The sequence below is a fragment of the Pelecanus crispus genome, chromosome 7, assembly GCF_030463565.1.
Source record: "Pelecanus crispus isolate bPelCri1 chromosome 7, bPelCri1.pri, whole genome shotgun sequence".
NCBI lineage: Eukaryota > Metazoa > Chordata > Aves > Pelecaniformes > Pelecanidae > Pelecanus > Pelecanus crispus.
Genome location: NC_134649.1, coordinates 32,145,304 through 32,171,506, shown reverse-complemented (window position 1 = coordinate 32,171,506; position 26,203 = coordinate 32,145,304). Strand labels below are relative to the sequence as shown.

Here is a 26,203-nt window from a genome sequence, read left to right as displayed (position 1 = left end):
CTCAGTGTACTGAGTAGCAGATTGCACTTTAACTCAAGCCAAGCTTTTTAGACCCCAGCTCTGTTACAGCTGGGACTGCCCAGAACTTCTGCAAATAAGGCTGCAGTTCAGGCTTCTAAGAAATGAGGTATAGGCAATTAGTGACTACCTGTTTGGCTCCGTTGACTTCTGAGCATTGCATAAGACATTGGAAAGGGACAAACATAGAATCCAGATTTTTGAGAGTAGCATTCAGCTGTGGTAACCACAAGACCCTTCTTTCTTACATTACGCTTTCCAGTTTCTATGTAAAATGAAGAGGAGGTGGAAGAGGCTACAGATAGCAGTTCCTGTCACTCTGCATCCTGACTTGCATCCCAATCAGGTTCAGGTTGTACTCTGGCTGTTGTAAGGATGAAGTTGAAGAGGGAAGAATACTGTGTTTAGTATACGCATACAAAGGGAGCAATATTCGGGTTACTCAGGCACCTTAATCCCGGAATTCACTAATGTTAGAAGGTCTAAAAGGGCAATTTTAATCGTATTATGAAATCTGTATTCTGTTTTTGTTAATTATCACAGAGGCCTGTTGATAGCAAGAACAAGACAGACTAATGGTTCTTTTACATCTGCAATATTTTATTCATTATGTATTTATTGAGGGGGGTATTAAATGGTTCCGAGAAAACAATTTAGAGAAACAACAGAATGATGAAGTTGCTAAGTTATGTTGTATGCCTCTGTCATCTCTGTGTTGGAGATTCTCAAACAATTTGTGCCAAAAGCACCCCGTTGCAGTAAAACGTGAGGGAAGTGACATCCAGAGACAGTTTTGGTTCCAAAAGAAGTCTGTGACCTAGAAAAGGATCTGAGATTCCTGAGTCCAGTCTCTTAATGCCAAAAGCATAGCCTCTTAACCATGCCATAGCAGTTCATATAGGCAACGTGTATGTAAATTACTCTGTCAGAACAATCCATGGTGTAATCTTACAGCCACTTTCCAGGGCCATGAGCTGCAGAAAACTTGCAACATGTAAAGACTGTATGGCACAACAGCTTTCAATAAACACTTCTCAGAAATTCAACTGCTGGTAGGGTTATTTTTAATTCTACTATCCATCACTTCCAATAAAGCATCACTATTCTTCCTCTCTTTCACTGAAGCCTTTTCAGTGAAAACTGCAACCTGGGCCTAAAAATTTGCTGCCTTTTTTTTTTTGGTCAGGAATATGCAAAGAAGACTCAGCTTTCATTTATTTTTCCTTGCTTTGTTTTACAAAAGTTACCTCATTTGCCTAGACTGGATCAGAACTTCAGGTTTTTGAACTGCTATGCAGTTTCTTTTACGGGTGCTTCTAGGTGTGTGTAGCAGTTACAAAACACTGCAAATGGTCCTGTTGGGAAAATAAGCTATTTAGGCTGTGTTTTAGTGGCATGGCTTTGACAGCTTAGCTATGTAAAAGAATATCAATGTATCTGACAAATCCAAACATCGCTTGGAGTTTTTAAACCTGCAGCCCTGTGTGTTCTAAGAAGTGAAAAGAGTTCGTGTTAGAGTATTTCAGGAGAGACAGGAGGCTCTACACGGGCTAAGACAGAGGGAGGGAATGGGAGGGAAGGCACAGGATTGCGCATGTGATGTCTGCTTTCTTTCATGTGTTAAATTGGTAGGACTACCACAGTGAGCTTCTATGCTAACTTTACCCAAATAATAAAAACTTAGGATGTCTAAGCTAAAGGTATAATAAATAATAAACACACACTGAACACAATAGATTATTGATAATAAGGAAATCTATGGCAACAGTATTTACAGGCTAACAGCATGGAGATCAGCAGAGATAGGAAGAACAACGTGACTATTGACTGGGTGTACTGAATTTCAGGACAGGCAACAACAAATGTTTTTTGGAAGGTTTGTGTAGTCAAAGGAGATGATGTTATCAAATGTGGCCTAGATGAAATCTGGACTGAGGAGTACTGCAGGAATCTACGACACTATAGAGTATTTATAATCTATAAATCTGAAATAGTTAAAATTGATAGTATCTTTGCAGAATGGAACCTTTAAAATTCACCTTTGAAGTGCCAGAGCGCACTGCTGGATCCTGGGATTTAAATATCTTTGTCTCTTAGGCTTCTGCCTGATATTAGTTGGGTTTTGTACCTTTTGCAAGGTATGTAAGACAACTGGGTGGCTATATCTATGAGAGAACAAAGTTACTGCATGTATTGCAAAACAGCAGGAGATTGATGGCCAAGGCCTGCAGGGTTGTCAAGGAGTAGAGCTCAAATGGGGTTAGTATTTATTTACAAGCTTCTAAAGACATGTAGGCTGTGCAGCTTTAAAAGTTGCAGTCAGGCCTTTTTTGGGCAGACCAAGAGGTGGGATTATGGGTTGTGGCTAAATGTCACAATTTCGAGTTTCCAGATGTGTCTCTAAAGGATGATGGTGAGCTCTGTTGCTCCCTTCATTTGATGCACATTCTTGGATTGGTTTTTGTTGAGTTTAGCTTCCCTAAATAATTGTGTTAATTCAAATCTGAAGTTGTATGCTTTATAACATTGCATCAGACTTGTAACTTGTGGGTGAATATGGGTCTCTCTTTAGCTATACTGAACCTATCAATAAGGTTGATTGCTTTTTGGGGTTTGTTTGGGTTTTTTGGTGCTAGTGTGGTGTAGCCAGAATTGGGGTAATGAAAAATAAATGCTTAGTCATTTGAGCAAGCATCCAGACTTCAGTCATGTTTCTGCAGCCAAGCCTTATTCCATCTCTCTCAAAGAGCAAGAGAATTTTTCTTTCTGATACAGAGGCTGAAAGACCCTTTATTAGAAATTGCCTTGGTAAGCATGTTGCAGAGTTATGAAAAGGCTTCACTTTCATATTCCGAGTCCCAAGTTCTTGTGGTCTTTTTGCCTAAGGTTCACAGGGATAACTGAGCAAAACAGGCATAGGTATTTATGTGACAGTCCTTTGGGAAATGAGCAATATTTTTCCAGTAGTGCTTGCTGTGTCAGTGTATGCTCTAGAAACCAAGTGCAGCTATTGCGTGGCATCCCCCAGAGACCCCCTGAGAGTCCTGGCGTGCAGCTCTCCAGTTCTGCCAGCATTCATGAAACTTGTCTTAGGGGTGTCTTGTTTTCTTGGGCTTTCTTCTGAATCCCCCTCATGCTGCATATAATGAGTGCATATACCCCCAAAGAGGTTTTCTTGCTAAGGCTCACCTTTTCCTTTCGTGATAGTTGTTTTTAGTAATACCTCCCTTAAAACTGAACAGCAAATGGTATTTTGACTGCATCAAATCAAATACAAAAATTGGTATTCCACACATTTAGAAGCGCCAAGGAACTTTTAAAACTCCTCATGAGAAATGAGAATAGCCATACCCAGCCCAAAATAGACAGTGGTTCCCACTCAGCTGGGATCTGAGAAATTCAGGGCTATGTCCCTACTTTGCTAACTTGTGTTTCAGTAGTGGAAACTGGGAGATACAGCACACTGTAGACAAGCAGAGTTCTCAGTAAGAGCTGTAAGGACACAGGTAGTGAAGTGGAAGACCCTGATCTAATTCAGGCAGAGCAAGGATCTGGAAGTGGATTTCTGCACCTGGACTTGATAGGCAAATAAGCTGTTGATTATCTGATATTGTCCTGGTTTTGGCTGGGATAGAGTTAATTTTCTTCCTAGTAGCAGGAATAGTGCTGTGTTTTGGATTTAGGATAAGAAGAATGCTGATAACACACTGATGTTTTAGTTGTTGCTAAGTACTGCTTATGCTGGTCAAGGACTTTTCAGCTTCCCATGCACTGCCAGGTGCACAACAAACTGGGAGGGAGCACAGCCAGGACAGTTGATCCAAACTGGCCAAAGGGCTATTCCATACCATATGACATCATGCTCAGTATAGAAACTGGGGGGAGTTGGCTGGGGGGCAGTGATTGCTGCTTGGGAACTGTCTGGGTATCGGTTGGCGGGTGGTGAGCAACTGCATTATGCATCGCTTGCTTTGTATATTATTATTACTGTTATTGTGATATTGTTATTATTACTACTACTATTTTACTTCATTTCAATTATTAAACTGTTCTTATCTCAACCCAGGAGTGTTTCTCACTCTTACTCCTCCGATTCTCTCCCCCATCCCACCGGGGCAGGGGGAGTGAGCAAGTGGCTGTGTGGTGCTTAGTTGCTGGCTGGGGTTAAACCACAACAGATATGTAAATGCAGGGTCTCTTGGTGGTTTTGAATGGTGGTTCTTTCCAGGACCTAAGAATGCTTTTCTATCAATCTGTTTTATATTTTCATGTGGAAACTTTTAGTTTTGACTAAAATATTTCTGATCTTGCAGTTGGAGCTACAGCTAGTGATGGATAATTATGAATTCTGGCAGAGCACCCCCCACGTTCAAAATATCACAGCTTCTTAGTTTAGAATAGTCAACTGCTAAGAAGAAAGCGAGACTTCAGGAGCTTTAAGGTTTAATGCATTAAGGTTTGAAAAATATCTCCAGATTGTGCAATAGTTGGTATAATCATTTAGTATGAAGAAGTGTTTTGAAAGTGATCACATTTGACCTGGTTGAGCTTGTACTGCATAGTTGTATGATGAGAATGATATACCACTGTCTTGATGTTCTTTCACCGGACCTTCAGGGGTTCTCATCCCTCACCCAAAACAGAGCAAATGAGAATCAAGAAGCTTGCGGTGGTAGGGATGCTGGCGTGCTCTTCAGAGCAGGTCTCTTGCTGGTTGTGAGCAGCCCTTATAACTTCCATTAGTAACTAATGGGGGGCAGGAGGGTCACAAGTGTGCCTGTCAACTTGGACAAATAACCTGTTCCTTCATCTTATGACACGTGATTATCAAATGGTGAAGAAAAACCAAGAGATGGTTTCTAGAGGTTTTCAAAGTGGCTGCTGCTTGGAAAAGTGTTATGTGGCCATATATAAATAAATACACAAGCATTTTTGGTGATAGGAGAAGGATTAACCCATGAAAGTTAAAATTACCACCACCTGACAGGCCTTGGACAAAATCCTGGATATTAAGCAGGTATCATCCAGGTCTTGTATCATCCAGGTCTTGCAGAATGCTGCATGATGTTCAAAATCTGCAAATTTCCCTTACCCTTCCTGTCTCCACTTAGGGATCTGTCTTCCCGACTGATGGGAAGAGCATCATGGCTGAGTGCCTTCTCCCCTTGCCACTGCCTGCTGTGAAGTGTTGAATCAGTGCTGTTGAGAGACCAGCAGCTGCACAGCTCAGGCAATCTGTTTCTCTGTTAACATGGCTTTAGTGCGGGTATGTTTTCCTGATTCCCTGATGCGTCATGTCTTGGAGAATGATACAGGATGGCACATTGCTTCTGTGAAATCATCACCCCAGAAGTCATTAACACTTTTGTGGGGCAGCTGCTTCCATGCTACTAATGTTAGTTGGAATCGGGCAGGTGACTTTAGGCCAGAAAAATCTTCTGAGTCCCTTTCCTCCATTGCCCCAGCTTTCTCACTCCCTCCTCCCCCTTCCTCAAGCCCAGACTTGTCTCTTTCAGGCATGCTGACTTGTGGAAATAAGCCAACGTTGCAGTGTACCACCAGCAGATACTGCTGCAGGGAGAGGGAGGAAAGCCCGGTGTCTTAAGAGAGGGAAACAGATGTATGTTTCAGCTTGGAAAGATGAAGAGGATTGAAATTCCTGGAATGATTTTTGTTCAGCAGTGCTTTTGCTACACCTCATTTTTCTGACCCCTGCACAGTCCTCAGCATGGTGCCACTTCAGCTGAGACATCAAAACATTAGACTTCCAAATATTTGTGGGATTCTCTTCCTCTTCCTTTTGCATGTGTAGTCATGAGGCAGCCAACACAACGCAGGAGCGGAGAGGAAATCTATTCAGGAATGTAAGGGAAATGCTCTTGATTTTGGCAAAAACCCACCCTTCCATTTAAGCTGCTCTGTTCTACCTTTGTGGTGTCTGACTGCTTTCTGTCATCTGCTTGCAGAGAATGTGAAGCAGTTCCTTCTAACGTCTATCAAAGAAATGGAATGTGGATGTTGAGGAGGGAGCCCTCTGCTCCCATCTCTCGCTCCACTGTGTATCCTGGTATAGGGAAAATCTTTAGAGGGAGGATAGGTGGCTAAAAACTGTAATAAAGTGGGCAGCAAAATGGAAAGATATTCCATACCCTCTGGATCTTAGGGGAAATACAGTCTGATTGCACAGAGTAGCTGGGAGCAGGGACTTGTCGGGGGCTAGCAGAAGTTCTCAGCTGCTAAAGGAGAGCCTCCAGGGGTTTGGTGCTCAACCAGGCAGGGTGGGAGTCTGGATGGGCAAATAACTGAACAGGTTTGGATGAAGAAGGGGAGCTGTGGCTCAGGATGGTTTTAGATTAGAAGGATGGGGCACTTATGTGGTGAGGGGATCTTCCTTAAAGGCAGCTTGCATGGTGTTCCTTGAAGGTTTCTGAAAGGAACTGGGAAGGACTGTTAGGCTGTGTGTGAACTAGCAGCTCCCAGTTGTGTTCTAAGAAGTGTGTGTTTTCCAGCGTCCTGGATATTAAAGACCACTTAATGAAGTAGTGAGTGCTGTAAGGCATTAGCTGCTCCAGGAGCGTGCTGTGGGGCTTGGGAGAAAAGTAATGTTTTTGATTGCTAGATTCTGATGCCGTTCTGGCAAAGCAGAGCTGTAACCCTGGGTGGCTAGGCTAGTGCACCAAGCAAAATGAATCAATGAGAATTGCAACATAAATAACAGTTTTACTGCATTGTCACTTGCTTATGTTGGCTCCATCTGTTGAATTTCCCCTTCCCCCAGTTTATTTCTTTTCTTTCCTATGTAATAGTTTACTTGGCTTTAGAATGTATATTCAGACAAAATAAGCACAAGAAGTCTTGGGAGAACAATTTGCTTTCCTCTTTGTCTTAATGGTTTCCTTTGCATTTCTAGCCTCTGCTGAATGCTGCATTGTTTTGTTTCCATTCACAGTCACACCATTTTCTTGTCATATCTTGGCTGTACACAATAAGCAGTTCCAGGGATCTTCATGCCTGATGGACCTTTAAACCATTAACTGCTGAGCTATCTACTGAGTTGTGACTTAGAAATAGAAGTATTTTTGCTTGAAAATGCTAACAGCAGAGCTTGCACAAACATTGAGTGTGAAAACATATATAGCAGTGATTTGAAGCACTAGAGAAATCTTACAGGTGTCCTTGCTGAAGATTTTAGGGCTTTGTTTTATTTTTGAAGACAAGTCAAGTTCCTACAGGTGACAGCTTTCAGGAGTGAGTGTTTGATGTTATGCTGGCCAGAGTCACTCCAGTTAGATTCCCAAGAACTGGGTGAAATCTCAGTATCTCTTCTGTGAGGGATGTGAGGCACAGTTGCTGTCAGTGCCACAGATGTCTGGGATTTAGCAAGTCTCCCCTTAAGGTAATGCTCAAAAGAAGTAGATGAGCCCTGTGGAATGGGAGACGGAAGATTTGAGAGTTCTTTGTTTATTTCTGGGTTCTTATGTTTGGATGATTTAGGAATACTTGAGATAGATGGTGCAACAGAGGAGAGAGACACTGCTTGGCCTGGTAGGTTATGTGACAGAAAGCGCAAATCATATGTGGGTGTAGAGAAAGGAAATGTGAAAGAAGAGGAAGAACAGCAATATATGAGAAAGAACTGGCCTGGGGTGGCATATTGTTTTGCATGCATGGATGACAATCTTAAATTCATGTGGAAGGGGAGGGGAAGTCAGCTAAAAGGGAGTTTAGGTGTGCAGGCAGTGGTATGAGAGGACGGTATCTTGATTCTGAATTCTGCTGCCAAGTGGTGGGGCTGTAGAGAAGAACATAGCTGCAGTTGTGGTGGGAAGCTCATTAAAGTATTAACTGTCAAAAAGTGGGCCTGGGGTGCAGAGCAGAGTGAAAAGACAGATGCATGGAAAGTGCCTACAGCACGAATCCGGCACGCACCCCAAAGAGCCTCTGTGTATTGGGGAAGGATGTCAAAGCCTTCCTGGGACTTCTTGAGTGATTTAATCATGACTGCAGTCACACGTGCAATAAATACAGAGAAAGGCTGGGGGGCAGCACGGGTTCCTCTTGGAGCTACTGTTATCTGTGGTTAATGAGATTAAACACGTTGCTAATTTTTGCTTCTACCTTGTTCAGTATTATCACTTCTGTGTTACTTTTGATACTGCTTATTAGCATGAAGATTAGGAAAGAGAACATCAGACTTTTTCTGGTCTGTGCCTTCTGTGACATTCTGCTCCAACAAAGGTGTGCCATGCCTCACTAATCTTGGTATCATTGTCCTGCTGTCCCACACAGCTGTACAGGTGGGTTTCATGTGGGTTAGCACTGAAAAGAGCATTAAGCACTCTGAATAACGTTTGTGATATTTGCTTTTTCCACTTCTTCCTGTGGAAAATGTGTGTAGAGTGCAATGGCTATTACTACTAGAGTAATTAGGTATGTTGTTGGGGGTTTTGTGTTTCTTTTTTTTAAAGAAAAACAAAAGTGTAAGACTATATATAAAACAAAAATGTCATCTCATTGGGAGTGGGGAGTGTTAGGGGTGGTTAAAATGGAATTTAGCAACTGTGGCTGTCAATATTGAGAAGCGTGTGAGAGGGTCACATCGTGGCAGACACACATTCCATCCCATTTCACGACCATGAAAAGTGCTAGTATGTTTTTTGGAGGTATTGCTGCATCACAGTCACTGCACAGGAGAAAGGCAAAGCTAAGAAAATACAACTGGCACTTAAAAAACAAATGGGAGAGTTTTTTTGTGATGGCCATAGTTCTTGTGGAAGTCTACTTCTCCATCTCAGATTGGGCCCCCAAGATGGGTCTGAGTCCTGTACAGGCAAGTTGTATCCTCATTGTGGGAAATTTCACTCTGGCAGGGTAGCATAACTGTTGGCCGTAGTGTATGTCTCAAAGTTTTAAGTGATCTTTTATGAGCTTTGATTCAAGCATATAAAGGTGTTAGATACCTAGAAGATCAAGATTATAGTCTTGAATTTGTTTTAGTGTTCTATGAGTAGTTAAAGTCAAAGCAGAGGGAAAGTTTGATGGGCTCATGATCTGAGGAGGTGCCACGGCATTTTGTACTGCTGGAATTTTCTTAAACAGCGAAGTTTCACAAGCAGGCTCTATTACTTTTGACCAGCCAAGGACTGAGATATATGAATTACTGAAGCCAAGTCACCTGAATCCTTGTTATCAGAATTTATGAGCTTATAGCTGGCAGGAGTGAACTTTTTTTGTTGAGGGGTTTTTTTCCTCCTTTTTTCTTTTCCCTCTCAAAGGCAAACCTCGTATCAGGCACTAGAGTGAAACTATAAAGTAAAAAGTATCATAATTTTCAGCTGGGATTTTCGATTTGCTTTTCCTCAGCTCAGAAATTTAGGAAGAGTAAAGGAAGTAGTGGTAGAGCTACGGATTATTTTATTTTAATCACAATCCCAATTTATTGTAGGTATTTATGGCGTACAAGATTTTGGAAAATTTGGCATTATTCTGGTAACCTGAGTATGCTGTAGGCAGAGCCATGTTGGCACATCAGGCTGCACAACCTGTGTTTTAGGTGCCGCAGCTGCTGGGCGTCCTGCACTGTGTGCATGCGGGCACTACAGTCAAAATCCTGCTCCAAGGAAGGAGATGATGGTTTGGTGGTGAAGAGCATCTCAGCATGGAGCAAAGCCATATCAAGGTCCTTGTCGTGATTTTGGCTGGGATAGAGTTAAATTTTATTCCTGCTAGCTGGCATAGTGCTGTGTTTTGGATTTAGTAGGAGAAGAATGCTGATAACACACTGATGTTTTAGTTGTTGCTAAGTACTGCTTATGCTAGTCAAGGATTTTTCAGCTTCTCGTGCTCTGCCAGGTGCACAAGAAGCTGGGAGGGGGCACAGCCAGGATAGTTGATCCAAACTGGCCAAAGGGCTATTCCATACCATATGATGTCATGCTCAGTATATAAACTGGGGGGGGGGTTGGCCGGGGAGCAGCGATCGCTGCTTGGGAACCGGGTGGTGAGCAATTGCATTGTGCATCGCTTGCTTTGTATATTATTATTACTGTTATTATGATATTGTTATTATTACTACTACTGTTTTACTTCAATTATTAAACTGTTCTGATCTCAACCCAGGAGTGTTTCTCACTCTTACTCCTCTGATTCTCTCCCCCATCCCACTGGGGCAGGGGGAGTGAGCGAGTGGCTGTGTGGTGCTTAGTTGCTGGCTGGGGCTAAACCACGACAGTCCTACAGACCAAAGATCAGACATCGGAAAAGTGTGAACACAAACTCTGTGGTTCATCGACTTGTCCTGCGTTTCTGCCTATCCCTGGAGAAAGGGAGGTTTTAAAATGAAGGGTGGAAAGACCTCTAGAGCACTTCCCAATTTTGTTTCATCTCAGATGGTCGTAATATGCACGTTAAAGAATCAAGGAAAGAAAGGATGTTTTGTAGTGTGTCTGGGTTTTGGCAAGGGCTTTGCAGCAGATCTCCCCAGATGCTGAATATTGACTGCAGGTATTGAATGCAGTTGTCAGTGCTGGCTAAACGGCAGCCGTTTATGGTAGAAGTTGTCCTAAGGACAAGGTAGAGAGAGGAAATGATCTCTAGGCCTTCTTGTATAAACAAGCATTCGAGGATGATCTTGTCTGGTAAGCATGTTAGTAGCTGTTGGTGATTTGTTTTTCTTTTAAAATGCAGCTGCGATATTTTGAATAAAATAGAAGCCACATGTAGCTGGTTTGTAGCCTGTCACAACTGAGTAGAACTGGAATCTTAAGGTGCCAGTTAAGAATTATTTTTCCATTCACACAGCAAAGCAAGCGCAGTATTAAAATGCGAAGTAATCTTATGGATGTAGCAAAATGCATAGCATGCTTTTTATTTAAATCTATATATACCCCATAGTACTGAATGTACAGTTGCATACTTCTGGCACTGCAGTTCAAATAAATTAATGTAATATTATCAGAGTATTTATCAGGACAGAGCTTTTCTTCATGGGCATTTTTTGCTCATTTTTGTGCCTGCCTTTTATGCTAACTTCACATGTGCAAGGGGGTACCTTTGAAATGTATACTGGCCCACTGCTTTGCCATTTCAGTTGTATTTGCCATATCACCACTAACATTTATGAACAAAGACAGTTGACCTTTGCAGAGCTAATGGCTAGATGCATGTGTAATTAGAGCATTAATAGTGTTATGTCTCATTTATTTACCTTAGGTTGTAGAGTCATATTGAGTGCCTGGTGGTGATTTGAATACTGCAACAATAAATAAAATTCAGAACCACACCAAAGCTATTTTTGAGAGACCTAGTTGATTCACTGTAGGAGAGAGGCTTGGAGCAAAATAATATTTATGTGGTGTGCGCTCTCTGGGGATGAAGAAGCAGGAGCGCTTGGAGAGCTAAATTCTTCAGTGGATTTGCTGTACATCCAGTGTGCAAACTCTTACAAAAGAGCACATCTCTCTGTTAACCTGTTCTTTTTATCTTTGTCCATTCTATTCTTTCCTCTTGTTTTCCCCTTAAAACGTGTGCTTAAGAAATTTGAAGCCTTGTGTGTCAGCAGGAAATTAGTTTCAGAGTGTGACTCTGACAACGACACGCAAGCGTCCTCTCTGAGTCCTCTTTGTTCTCGCTTATGCTGGCAAGATACCAAAGATCAGTTGTAGCTTTTGCCATTTCAAAAGATAAGCCAAGTAGAGATTAGAAGACCGGAGAGAAGAGGTGGATAGAGAAGGGTCCCTCAGTGCAGACAGTAAAACTCTGATAGTCAGTACGTTGAGTGAAAGGATTAGATACCACAGGCAGGAGTGTTGCAAAGTCACGCTACTTGACTGTGCTCTATTATTAACATGGAGAAACGCACCTCTGGGACTGGCTGTCTAACTGAGCACTGATGGAGATGCCAGTTAATGCCAACTGTGGTAGCAGCTTGGGCAGCTCTGCAGGAATTGGGATGACAGTTGGTTTCAATGAAGCCTCCAAGCAGATTTAATTTCTAATAGCATAAACTGGATTTGGAATAAAAGCAGAAAAGTGGAAGATTTAGTGATGACCCACCTGTGCCTACCCCGGTTGTATCCCTTGTCTGTAGATTGATGCTTCAATACTAAGTAATTCGAGCAGAAATGTGTTCTGTTTTTTATTTTAAGAGAAAATTCAATGCTTTCTTTGAGATTTGCATGTGTGGATTTCCCTGCTTGCTGGGCTGCCATTGCAAAAAGACACATGCTTCTTGCTGCAGCTTGACTGACTGGCGGTGCTGATGCGTGAAGAAGAAAACCTTGATAATTTCAATTCCTTTAGCGTTCTAACACAAAGGATGGCTTTATCCCTTATGAAGAGATCTGGAAACAGATAAAGATTGTTAAGATGGAATTAATAGATGTAGTGCAAGTAATCAGGATGTAATAAAAGACAAAATGTCCAAAGCCATAGTGATAGCTCTTTTTTCTTCCCCCCCCTCCCCCCCCCCCTTCTTTTTGTAGCATAGGGGAGGGAGGAGATGAAAGAAACATTATCCAAGCCTCCTTTTGCCATCAACCCCTCTTGAATAAAGAACGACTGGAAGAGCTGCTCTGCAGCAAATGGTGTTAGTTTCTGTGCATCAGCGTGAATTTAGATTCCAAGGCTTATTTGTAGGATTCAGCATTTTTGTAACAGCTACATGCACAGAGGAAAGAAAGCAAAAGAAGTTAGACATTTACCCACTTATGCCTGAGCAGAGACTTTTTTTCCCATCTAGAAAAATAAAATTATCTATATTAAAGTGCCTATATATTAGTATTACATGTTGAGGACCCCTAGGACTGAAAGTTTCTGCTGGTCCCGCTTCTGTTTTAATAATGGGAAGCCTTGCTGTGAGGAAAATAGCATAGAGATTATAAAACTGATTGTCTATTGAAGGAGAGTTCAGATTCCGGAACTGGTGCAAGTAAGTAAAAGATGCTTGCAGTGTCAGATGCTGCTTTAACGTGGCATGTGCAGTAGATGAGAACTGAGCCTGTAGCAGGTCTAATCCAAGCACTGCAACTGTTTGGAACTAGGAGGAATTGCTGAAGTTTAAAATAAATAAAAAAGCATATGTGGGGGTCTTAATCCCCTATGTAGGGAACAGGTAGCAGGGTAATAGTGATCTGTGTAATCTGCTAGTGCATATTAAAGAGAAAGTCACAAAGAAGTCAATGCTTGCTGTCCTCAGCCTGTTTCATACCTGTGCCCATGGGTATCTCCTCTCTCTGTTGTTACAATGTCAGAGTCCAGAAAATCACTTGCTGCTCCCTGGAGTCCTTAGAAGTCTATTTCCTCTACAGATCAGACCATTAAGGTATGAGGGTTCCTGCTATCCTTCCTTGCTTACACAACACTGAATCAATGGAAAAGCAATTAGAAGATACTGTGTCACTTTTTAGTCTCCATTTTTTTTCCTATCAAGAAATTCTGCACAGGGAGAAATTTCACAGAGCTGGCCTTCCAAGCTGCAGTTTAGAATTTGTTTTGTTTTGCAGGCTCTTGCTAACCTGAGTTAGGCCATTACCCCAGCACTTAATGTTCAGGCTTCCCTCCACCGCCAGGCCCTGAATTACCAGGGCATCCTGGAGCGTCTGCTGGCATCTTCCCTGTTCCTCCAACACAGGCAGAGCACACCCCATGGTGCAGCTCCCCTCTCCAGCTTTTTCAGATTATCGAGAAGAGTTGTGTGAATCACTAGGGGTTAGGGCTCTAGAGCTCTTGTACTTCCTTGCCTTCCATCACCTCTGTTTTTGTTGATCTCCCTGTGAATAACACTTAATACTTGCTTCACCTGCTTCTTTTAGGCAGTGGTTCGGTAATGCTGAACTCCAGCAAAAATAGAGTTTTGTATTGTGCAGCTCCTGTTCCAAACAGTGTTGCCTGACCACACACATGGGCATCCCCTCACTGTTATGCAAAGACTACTGTGCATTGTACATTGGATCATTGATCTGGCTTCATGAAAAATTGGGAGATGTGGCACGTTCCTTGGGTTTGTCTTGTTTTGAAGTTAAGGTGGTTCATGATCCTGCCCACAGCCCATCGTGACAAGCTGTGACTCAGCTGAACTGTGTGGGAACTCTAGGGGGATGACTGAGGGCTCCTTGAGCTGATACTGTTTGACAAAGCGGCTCTTTCCTCAAGCCAGCGTGAACCAGCAGTGCTGGAAAACTTACCTGAAACTCTGGCTTCGTTCACAACTACCTCTGCACTTTTGTAGAATGTCAGGGGAACCTGGTCATAGTCTTATCAAATCTATTGCAGCAGTAGAAGTGCAGTCTCTCTTCAGGTGCAGGAAGATGGCAGAATGTTCACTTACGGTTTTTTGCAAGTTTGTTATATTAACGCATACGGCCAGAATTTCAGTCTGTGTTTCTAAATCATCACCTAAATTTTATAGAAATTGGTGCTTTCAACCCTGCCTGGCTTTCGTTTTACAGGTGTCTCTGTCTCTAAGATGTCTTAAAAGGTATAGTTATGGCTTCTAGTTTTAGACATAAGGAAAAGATTTAATTTATTGTTAAGGCTCAGAAGGAGAAATCCAAAGGTTAACAGTTGGTTGATATATCAGATGTTGCTTGGTATGTGTATCTGCTCTTTATTTTTGCATTTCCTTTTCTCTGCTTCTCCAGGTGTCATCTTGACATAAGTACGTTCAAGCTTGGCACTAAGGAGTATATGAAACTTGCTTGTAGGGGTGGAGAAAAGAAACTGCAGCATCCTTGTGTGTATCAAAATGCCTTGTAAAAGCTCTTTAGCGAGTGAGAATTGAATTCTGTGAAACAATTTTCATAAGCACTTGGTACAAACATGAAAAAACATCTCTGCACACTGTGCAAGCACAAGATACACAGATTATAGTGCAGTTAACATTAGTAAAGAGAATGGTTATGTCTAATTAGTAGCACAGGATAGGTGAGAAGGTTTTTGAAGCATCGTGCTCAGAAGTGGCATTAATCCAGTAATATCCAAGCAGTAAACCCTGTAATGCTTTTCTAAATGGCCTGGTTAGTCCTGAGGGTGTTCAGGCTTTATTGTTGCACACGTAATTTAATGAACTTTTAAAGAGACCTCTAGGCAACAGCCCAAACTCAGAAGGGCAGAGGGGAAAATGCTGATAGACAGTCCTACTGAGCTAGAACACAGTGGCTGTGAAGGAAATGCTGCTGAATGGGCTGATGGCTGAAAGAAATAAAGCAACTGCATTTGGACTCGCTAGTGGGCTTTTCGTCCAAATTGGAGCCATCTCTTTCTTTAGGAAGTTATTTGTGTTGGAAATCAGGCCATAGCCAGGCTGGAGCAGGAAGGAAGAGGCGGATAGCTGGTGATCTCAAAAGGGTGTGCTCTGGGTGCAGAACGACAGCTGTGGAAGAAGTAGGTTGGCCGCGAGGGCATTGAACTTGGCAAGAAAGCTTCTTCAGCTCCTTGCGCTGCTGAAAATCTGGTGTCATGCTAGAGCCTTTGGAGTGGAGCTGAGGGAGCCTGGAGGGTGGGCATGGTGGTGAGGCTCGCTGCCCATTCAGCTAAGGAGCCAGCAGCCCTCCTGAGGCCACTCGTCCCTTCCTGCAACCTGTCTGTGCTTCACAAAAATACAAAAATGTGCACTCAGCAGAGGAGTACTGTTCCCAGTCTGGAAAAGAAGAGAAGCCTCTTACCTTCTGTCCAGTGGTTCCCGAGTACTTCCCCAGCATTTCATAAAGTGTTTACAGGCCTTTCCCACCATCTTACTGTGTCTGCTTTGCTGAAAGGGATGTTGAAGCAGCAAAGAAGTGTAAGCTTTTTTTTTCCAGTGATGCAAATTGTCTGTATTGGAGTCAATAAAGAAACCAGAATTTGTGACTGACTTCCTGTGACCTTTAAATCATGCATTTCCCTATACTGAGAGATGCCTCTGACACCATTTGTGCCTTAGTTAGGCAATTGGGTGGAAAAGCAATCTCATTTTCCTGGGCTGATTCATAGGTCCCTAATGACAGGTTACATGTTAATACTTGTTTTTAGCAATTATCATGCAGTTGTGTTTTGACTGGGACCTGATAGCAAACATGAGTGAGAAGAGCTTCAGGCTAAGGCCTAATAGTGCAGCAAGGATTCTTTTTGTTTGCCTGTTTGAAAACAGTTCCCCCCACAGTTGTTGTAGTCCTTTTCTAAGGTGACTAGATCAAAGGTGATTGCTCTTCACTTGTTTTTTATTCTGTTTCAATGCATTTGACAATGTTTTATATAGCACCAGTTTTGTTGTTCCTCGATCATTACAATGATTATTACTATAGGGCATAAAGTATCAAACTCAAATCACAGCTATATTGTGTAGGAACTGTATAAATGTGCAGTAAAGAGAGTCTCTGTCACAAAATGTTAGTGGTGTCTAGAGAGATGAGGCAAAGAACAAAAGGCATGATTCAGCAATGTGCCCCTGTTGCACAAAAGCTCAGTTGCAGTCTGATACAGAGCAGTTCTTCAAATGAGAAGGACACATTTCTTGTGTACGAGGTTGCAGGATCAGGAAAGATGACCTCTTGTCTGCCTTCTAGAGATTAGCGCCTTTAAAATAAACTGGTCTTGCATGTGACAGAGAAAGAAGTTCAAGCATCTAGATAGTCAAAGATCCCTTTCTGACCCTGATGGGGTCAGAAATTTGTGTAGTATTTAAGAAGCACATTTAGAGTCAGTGTGAAAGTCCGTATTGTTTTACATCTCACCAAACTTTAAGGATTTGCACTGCACCTAAAAGTCTCTTCTCCCAGCAGCTGGGGGGCAGGTGGGAGGGTTATTGTCCTTCGCAGAGGGATTCTTCTCTGTTTGCAAGTACTGCAGACAAGTAGGAAAAAAAAATTCCCATCCAGAGGTGGGTGAGATCGGTCTGTCTCCATCTCAGATTCAAAATCTCTCCTCACTGCCACTCAAGGTCCTTCCAGTTCAAAGGGACCAGTTGTTTCTGTATTCCTTCATCTAGGAAGTTGGTTAGCCCAGAGATAGTGAAAGTCTTGTGACGGACTGGGATCCTTTGCCTGAAGAAAGTGCTAAGAGTAGCCTTTGCCACCACCTTTGAGCTCAAATGCATGTAGGTGCCAATTTAAAGCAGAATGATGCTGGCTCACTGACGTTGCTCTCTCCCATTTCTTTACAGCTCCTGTATGACAACCCAAAAGCCCGTCAGGAAGTAGAATATCACTGGCGAGCGTCAGGGTGTCCCCACATTGTCCATGTCCTGGATGTTTATGAGAATATACATCATGGAAAGAGATGCCTCCTCATTGTCATGGAATGGTATGGACCAGCAGCAGCCCTCCACCAAGCATTGCTCTTTGAGGGGTTAGAGGGAGTGGGAGAATGTGTTAACTTAGATGAGAGTTAGGTGAGCTTTTTCAGCAGCACAATTTTAGTTTGCACAGCAAACCTTTTGTTGTCTTTATGGAAGTAGTAGGGAAATGTATAGCTGCTCCAGCCAACTTCTATGATGGAAGAATGAGGAACCTTAACCAGAAAATAAATTTTCCTTGTACTCCATGACAATTGCCCTCATTAAAGCATTGACTAATTAATGCAATCTCAAAAGATATGTCTCTACAAATATGATGAGCTTTGATTGTGATTGGCTTCCAACTTCAGGTGTAAATCCTATGATCTGACATGATCCTTTCTGCTGCTATTTTGACTCTAACTTTTCCTATTCTCTCCTTGATCCGTAATACCACAGTTATTGTCTTCTTCACTGGGGACAGATTAATAATCCTTTTCAGTATCTTTGCTTCCTTCTTTCTTTTTTCTTCATCTCCAACCCTTACATAAAACAAGATTACTGTCCCAGTGCTAGTGTATCTGACTTCCCAACTATGTGTGTCATGTTCCTTGTGACAGGGTACATTAAACTTGAAAGCATCAAAACTCCTTGGTCATTTTGCTTTCTAATTATTCCATATCAGAATGGCTTTGTGCATTGATTCAAATGAGTGTGATGTTTAGGAAGCATTAGCATAGGAGGCAGCCTGTAATCTCTTCTAGTCTGTTCCTGTCATGGTTCTGTGCGATTATATGGATGCACAGTCAGGTGTTAATTTGATCTTTTCTGCTCATGTAAGGTGGTGGTGGGGGTTGTGTTCTTTGTTTCAGCATGGAGGGTGGAGAGCTGTTCAGCAGGATCCAGGAGAGAGGAGATCAAGCTTTCACTGAGAGAGGTGAAAAATCACAAGTTTAATTTTAAAGTTTGTGAAAGATTGCTTCTCCCTTTCTCTGTCCCTTGGTTAGTTCCCTTACAGCAATTTTTCTTTGATTTGATTTTTGTTTGTAATTTTTTTTTCTATCCAACTCTGTATTAAACAGTTATTTTTAAAAGTTCCTGAAAATCAGGAATTACCAGAATTGGCCAAGTTCAGGCACAATGTGGAAGGTTTAGAGGAAAATTCCTCAAACAAATCTGCTCAGCTTCTTAATTTCTGAACCTCTCTTATTATATTATTCCTCTTATTCTAGTCACTGGTCTCCTGCCAGACCACCTCTAACATGATCAATGCAGCTCCTCCTGTAATTTCTCTTCTGGCTGTCCCTTAAGCAGTATCACTGTGCACAGCTATACTGTTAGGTGATGAATATAACAAGCAGCGCACAGCTATACTGTTAGGTGATGAATATAACAAGCAAATCACGTTTGATGAAACATGTCTTATTCAAGGGTTTTAAAGTACTACTTGAAAGGAAGTGTTATTAGCCACACTGTAAACAAGCCTGCTCATCTACAATAGGGACTATGTGCAAGTTTAAAGACCTGCTATGAGTCAGTGACAGAGCTTGCAATAGAATAGTCTTGCCATGTTTATTGTCTTCGCTATTTATTATTTGCAGAGTACCACAGGTGTGCTTGACTGTGGTTCTTCTTGCCCATTCACAACAGAAGAGAGTAAAAATGTTAGTGTTTGTAACTAGCATTCTGACAAAACCATGTGAAGAAGAAGAATTTATACCTGAGCTTGTAAATTACTGTGACTGGTTTGCAAGCCTGGTATAGAGGCCAGGCTTTTTTTTTTTTGATCCTGTGATCCTTTGTTTCCTAGCCTGGGATGAATCCTTTAAGTGGAATGAGAGACTCATGTAGGGAAAATGAGCATTTTCAGGAACTTTATTCGTCCCTCTCTAAAATACAAGATTCCAGGGAGGAAACTGTTCCCTGATCCTTAGTGACTCCACTCTGCTAAAAAACACGATTTTTCTACATTAAATACCATTGTATAACATTCTAAATACTTACTCAGAAATCATCTGGGAGTATCAAACAAGAAAAACCCCCTTCATTCTTTCCTGGGATAAATGAGCCCTGTTCCACTGGATTCCCCATGTTTGCTGACTGTTTATATATCAGCCACAACTTCCCATTAGGAGCCAGGGTTTTTGGTCTGGGCCAGGATGGAGGAGGTTGTGCAAGGTTTTCCTCAAAGAAGATGAGTGTTTCTGCCTTCTGATTGTCCTTGCCTGAGATTGTGTAATTTCAATCTCAAGCCATGTGAAAAAGGATTCCAGGTTACAGTACAATATTTTCTACTTTCTCTCTCACTACTGCAGTTGAGGTTTCTACCTATGCAAAAGAGAGGACTGGGCTGAAGTTGCTAATTCTGTTTCGCTGTCAATGGAGATGTAATACAGTGCTCACTTGGTACAATGGGAACATCACTCCTCCCTGCTCTGAAACCTCTCCCTATGTAACTGAACTCTTCCAGACTTCAAGAGTACTGCTGTTGCAAGGCAGCTCACCAACCACTAGAATTTCCCACTGGGGTTATGTTAAATTTTAGAAACATATTATTTCAAAGGTGGCAGTTTGGGCTTTGCAGAATAGAACTGTTGATTTTGTTTCTCCTGAGGAAAAACTTCTGAAGACAGTGAGGAATGAAGATGTGACCTATCCTAAAATTATTATATTGTTAAGTTGCTCTATTTTTAGAAAATCTGTTAGATCCTGCTATTACCCCTGAACTAGAAGCTGAAAGTTAAACTTCTGTCTCGGACAACCAAGGACATGTCCTGGACAATCAGATATGTCCTGGTTGGGGCTCCTTTCTCCACAGTCTTGCATGTTGCTTGTGTACCTGCTCTGCTCTTGCTGCTTTTCTGGTGAGCAAATTAAAGCACAAATTTACAAGCTCATAAGAACCAGGAGTCTCAACTGTTCAGTTGCAGTGCCTGCTCAGGAGGAGGGCTGAGCAGCTGGGGAAATGGGGGGTATGGTTGCCTGCAAAACCAAAACACAGCTGTTAAGGCTAATTTTAGGTTTTCTAGTCTTGACGCTAGCCCTGTATTCCAGCAAGCTGTTTGTAAGTCATAAGCATTCCCAAGCATGTCCCTGAGTTACAGTGGGAATGTTAATGTGACCTTTCTCTAAAATTGTATTTATAGAGGCCTCTGAAATAATGAGAGACATCGGAACAGCCATCCAGTATCTGCATTCAATGAACATTGCCCATAGGGATGTCAAGGTGAGGCCTGAAGGTGTGTGGGCAGGGAAAAAAGATCATAAGGCAGAAAAATAAATGGGTGGTAGTGGTTTAAATAGAACTAGGAGTACAATCAGATGGTCAGAGTGTTTCTATTCCTCTGCCAATGTGACAAGGGATCTGTTCACAACTAGTTTGCAACTAGTCAAAGGTCAGAATATTCATGTGTGCTAATGCCTTCCAGTTGCGTACGGAATACAGAAGAATCTGGTGATAGTCACGTGGTTAATTTAAGAGGTACTACCAACTAGCAATCCAGTTAATTAACAAGACAATAACACTGCCTGAAGTGAACTTATACTAGATGCTATACCTCTATGTACAGTCTTTGCCAGTTATTAGCTGTTTTCAGAATCATAGTTGCCTAAAAAAATAAAACCAAACCAACCAAACAAAAAACCTAAACAAACACCAAACCCCCCTTCAGAAACAGGAGAAACTGCACATGTGGCAGGAATAATACCAATTCCATGCATCCAACCCACTTTGATAGTATATGTAAATATCTGGGCAGATGGGAAGATCTCAGTTACTACCATGTGGAACAATGTGTTTTTATTAGCTAAAGTTTGTACCCAAATCTTGTTGTAGAGATTTGACAGGGTTTGTAGTATTGTATTTTGTTTTCGTTCTGTAAAGTGTGCAGCATAAGCAAAGACAATATAGCTGCAACAAGGCATTTCTGGTGCAGTGATACGGCAGTGTGATGGAATGTGCTGGAGAGCAGGTCACATAATGATAGACTGAGGCATCTGATTGATTCCGCAGTTCTGAGTTTGTGAATTTTCTACAGATGCTTCTGTGTGTTTAGCTGGAGGGAGAACTGCCATTCCTTGGTATCACCGAGGGGTATGTTTGAGGGTTCTTTAGGGTAGGAACTGGAGAATGACTTAACAGTTCAGAGACTGAAAATCTATTCACTGTTGTAGAGCTATGTGCCATTGCCTATCACCAGCACAGAAACGGAAGCACTTAGACCCAAACACCACCTACACACGCTCAGTGAACTAACATAGAAATGGTTCAAATTGCTTAATAGATCCTAAGTCCTGTTTTCTTTCAAGCCCTTCTTCCTAAACACTAGCACGAGGGAGGGCATAGCTTCCTTATGACTGAGAAACTGGAAAACAAGTTCAAACCATTGCAGATTCTGGAGATGTGCTGTTCTCCCTGTTCTTGTGCACAAGAGCTTGTACTTCCCTCTGTGCCACTTTTGGTTTTTGAGAGCCTTTATGGAGCATGGAGCAAGAATGGAATTAACTCAGGTTTCAGGAGATGGAGGGGGGGAGCAGGAAGGGAACTATGTCTGTATCAGTTAATTCTGATGGAATCATGTCAGTTGCTCATAGAGAGTTTGGCTGATGACTTCTCTTGTCTTCCACCTCAGCTACTTGAGTGCGGTACAGAGTGCTGTCAGATCAACTGGTGTTGATCAGGCAGAACAATCCTAGTAAGTGCAGTGAACTAGAGAGAGGTTCAAGAAGACATGTCAAGTTCACTTGACGCCCATTGGACCTGATGAGAGTCTTGTGATTTGCTCTCCTAAATACCGTGTTGAGAAGGATGTTGATCCTTAGTCCGAGCAAAGATGCTACTTGTTGGGAGGGAACTTTCTGGATGTTATGATGGGAATGTGAGAAAAGTAAGACCCACATGCTGGTGGTGATCCGGGCAAGCAGAAGTGGTTTGACCTTTCAGTTTATTAGAGACATCTCTTCATTGTCCAGTTTATCCTTTCTCTTGGTGGCCTTTCAGCCTGAAAACTTGCTTTACACCTCTAAAGAGAAGGATACTGTACTCAAGCTCACAGACTTCGGCTTTGCCAAAGAAACCACTGTACAAAATGCATTGCAGACCCCCTGTTACACTCCTTATTATGTGGGTAAGTTATCCAAGATGGATTTCTTTTGCGTTTCAGTCTGTCATCCCTCCCCTTATAGTGGGCCTATGGACTGTAGGAATGGATGGGAAATCTTCTATTTTGGATGTAATGCAAAGAGGTAGCCTGCAGAATTTAAACTGGCACCTAACCAAAACCTAGTCTGGTTCTGGTACAGTTCAGTGCTCCTGCTTTCTTCCTTGGTTGCAGAGGAAACAGCCTTAACGGGATGCAAATGAGGATCAAGGAGAGAGAACATGTTGCTTCTGATTACACTTGAAGTAATCCTGATGTTTCCTCTGAATGATGCAATAAAAGCCGTAATTTGAACTCAGCTTCATGATTATTTGGGTGTTTCCTTGCAAAACTTCCCTTAGCTTAACTAATGCAATAAAAGAGAACAGGGGGAGTATTGCCTCAGCTGTAAAGCTTCCTAAAGCTGGCAAATGGAGGAATTAGTAATAAAACACCAATGTGACTTAATCACAACTGAATTTTTGCCTGCGTTTTGTCCAAAGACAGAGCACTGTGTAATGAATGCCACAGTAGACTGTCCTTTATGCACTCATTTTACAGTACGTCCCTTTTGGTCTTTGAGTTAATAGTCATTCACCATATGGTATGACTGAGGCAGTCTGCGCTTGGAATTTCTTTGGAGGAAAAAGGGCTTAGTTTTTTGGAAGAATTAGTTCTCTTCTACAATGTAAGTTTTTTATAGTTTTTTTTGTATTGAAAGATACTGTTATTCATTGTTAGCAGAGAATTATGATAGCAATGTTTTTCTCTGATGCTTTCTTCTATATTTTTGTAAGCTGGGATTAGTGATAAAATGTTAAGGAATTTATGCATATATGTTTTTATGCCTTCATATTTGTACATAAAGATGCTGACATTCCCCTTCTCAACACCTTTTTATAAACCAGCATGATTGCTCATATGTTTAGAGAATCATTTTCCTTACAAAATCAAGACCCCTGCCAGTTCACCTGCCCCAGGGGGAAAAAAAAATCCCCTCTAAATGTATCTCTCCATAATGTTGTTACTTAGTGAAGAAATGTAATGCTCTAGAGGCCAAAGAAAAATACATTGCTCTGTAGTTGCTGGAGCTAAACACACTCTACCCAGGTACTGATCAAAATTTTATCACAGCTCAAGTAGGTCCTTTCTGTTCTGATTCTTGGAACATATGCTCCTGCCTCTTTCAGTGCAGTGTCTCCCTGTACACGTTTAACTATAGCTCCTTCTGCTTTTCTGTAATCTTAGTACTCTTGAGCAGAGAGACACTGAGGTGAAGAGTAGGGCATTTTGCCAGCTCCATTCCTCCTTTTTAAAGCTACATTAGATGTGTTTAGGGACTTGTCAATAGAAAATACTAGCCAGTTCCTGCAGTGAGTTGCATTTTTTTTTTAATGCCTCCAATATTTGTTGTTGAAGTGTGCTGCTACTTACAAGGTGATGGAGATGAAAGGAAATATCTGGTACTCTGTTAATTTCTGGTTTTAATCTTCTTCAGCCCCAGAAGTCCTTGGTCCTGAGAAGTATGACAAATCATGTGACATGTGGTCATTGGGTGTCATCACATATATTCTGTAAGTATTTGGAAAGAGGCTTGATGAACGGAAAAAGGACACACCTTATTAAATCTGCACTTAGAAGTAATTAGTCACTAGGATCATGTAACCTGCAGAAGAATATAAGCTTGTATGGGACTTTTTAAGAGATGAAAGGACTTTCCTAGTTATAATAGTTCTTTTGTCCACTCTTACAGCCTGTGTGGGTTCCCTCCATTCTACTCAAACACTGGTCAAGCCATTTCTCCAGGGATGAAGAGAAGAATTCGGATGGGGCAATATGGATTTCCCAATCCAGAGTGGGCTGAAGTATCAGAGGAAGGTAACAATGCTCACTGCCACTGATGAGTATGTGCATGGTGTGCAGTGGTGAAGTGCTTACAAGAGACTATTTCTAAAAACCTGTCTTAGTTTTTGTTTCCCTTTTTTTAGAATTCAAATTACTTTTTGTAAAGTGATACAGAGAACGACTGGGAGCTCAGACACTAGCCAGCCACCTAAGTACTACAGAAAGTAAATGACTACTGAAAACTTTCTTTCACATTCCAGCTAGTGCTAGTGAATGCTGAGATTAAACCCACTGGGAACAAAAGTCTTTAATCCTGAGAAAGGAGACTGCCAGGACAGCTGCAATGCAAGCTGAGTTGGAAGAAAGGCAAACTGTCTTAAGAACTCATTCAGTCTTTGCCCGCCTCGGTGATACAGCCAGCAAGGATGGCAAGTTTTCATGCTAGCTTTTTGTGATGTGGGAATTTGCCAGCCACCACTTAAATCAAGGTCAACAATTTATTTTGTATAAGTCATTGACCAAAAGCTGCTGCTGTTCAGCTGTGACCTAGATGGGCTCAAACCAGTGTCCTGAAAGTGGCTGGTTTTGATTCCCTCTTATTCTGACAGTCTCATAAGCTGGAATTCTCACCTGCCCGTCATATTAGAGAGAAAGGTTAGCAACCTCTGGGCACATCTTTTTTTCTAATAAGCCTTTTATACTGCTGTTGCTAGCATCCTATTATTGTCTGCTGTTTAGCAATAACAAATTATCATTGGGTAATACTGTGATCTGTGGCATTTTAACCCCTCATTGGATCTCATGGTTGCATGTGCAGCATAGACTACTGAACATTAATGATGAAAACTAACGTGAAGATGTTTTACCTATGGGTTGCTGGCTTAATATTTTGTCTGCCTTGGGTCTTGTTCATATTACAGCAGTTATTAAAATGCTAGGGGGACTTGATGAGAGAACATTCACTTGGAAAATCTGTAGGGCTTCCGTATGCTTGCCTGAATGAAGATAGGTGCCCTCTACCTTTGAACTTATTAAGGTCAGCTAGTTTATGTGCACTCTTTTAGGCTGATCAGGCACCTTCAGCAGACTGCTTCTTTTTGCCCTCCTTTATAGTGTTCTTGTCATGGTTTTCTTTGTCTAATCATTCCTTCATTACATCATCTATGGAGGCTTTGTGGAAATTCCCCACCAGCTTCCTGTAATTATCTTAATGGGCTTTATTTGTGGTCCCCTCCTTTTGTTTCCTTGTACATTTTAGACTCCAGGTAATCTCTTCTGTAAACCTTCTTTGCAGCCTCTCTTGACAAACTAAAGTATCAACTTGTACTTCTGGCAGCTTCTTACAAGCATTTAGTCATCTTGCATTCAATGTTTCTAAAAGAGAATTTCTATTCAAAAGTTTTTCTAGGTTCCCTCAAGGAAGTTCTGTTTAAGTCTTTCTAAATAATGTCCCTTGGATGTAGTGTTTCCTGTCTGTCCACCTGCATTAATGAAACTTTTGTCCAGACTCCCATCATCTCATATCTCAGTTAGTACTCTTGCTTTGGCAGATACCATGTTTACAGAAAGCTGCTACGGAGCCTGTTTGTGCAATCCATTTCTTTGACTTTGTTGTCCTTTTAGTGGCCTCTCAGTTGTCAAAGAGAAGTTTATTGTCTTTTTTTTTTTTTTCCCCACCAGTCTGTGCTAGTTTTTGTCTTCTGTCATTTCCCAAAACTTCAGCTTACACATTCATTCAGACCATAATGCCAAGCTTCTTGCCATCTTTCAGAGAGGCAGCTTGGCAGCTTTCTGTTCCTACGTTTCTTTTTTTCTCAAGTTCATGCTCTCAGAACAGTTGGTTTGGTGATGTAGATAGCATAGATGGAATCTCCTATCCTTTGTCTTTCCTTCTTACCTCTTGTTTGGATGTTTTCATGCTCTGCCTCTTTAAACATAATGACCGACCACACTG

General features: G+C 41.8%; 1 protein-coding gene across 2 annotated transcripts in view; it reads left to right on the top strand.

The window, feature by feature from the left end:
* The window catches only part of MAPKAPK3 (MAPK activated protein kinase 3), a 49,035-nt gene that overhangs the window by 18,084 nt on the left and 4,748 nt on the right, over positions 1-26,203 (top strand). For both annotated transcript variants that reach the window (XM_075713976.1, XM_075713977.1), the window contains exons 2-7: positions 17,156-17,295; positions 18,139-18,203; positions 20,413-20,492; positions 22,266-22,392; positions 23,903-23,978; positions 24,158-24,282. In XM_075713976.1, coding sequence (XP_075570091.1) covers positions 17,156-17,295; positions 18,139-18,203; positions 20,413-20,492; positions 22,266-22,392; positions 23,903-23,978; positions 24,158-24,282 — 613 coding nt within the window. The remainder of the gene's footprint in view (positions 1-17,155; positions 17,296-18,138; positions 18,204-20,412; positions 20,493-22,265; positions 22,393-23,902; positions 23,979-24,157; positions 24,283-26,203) is intronic.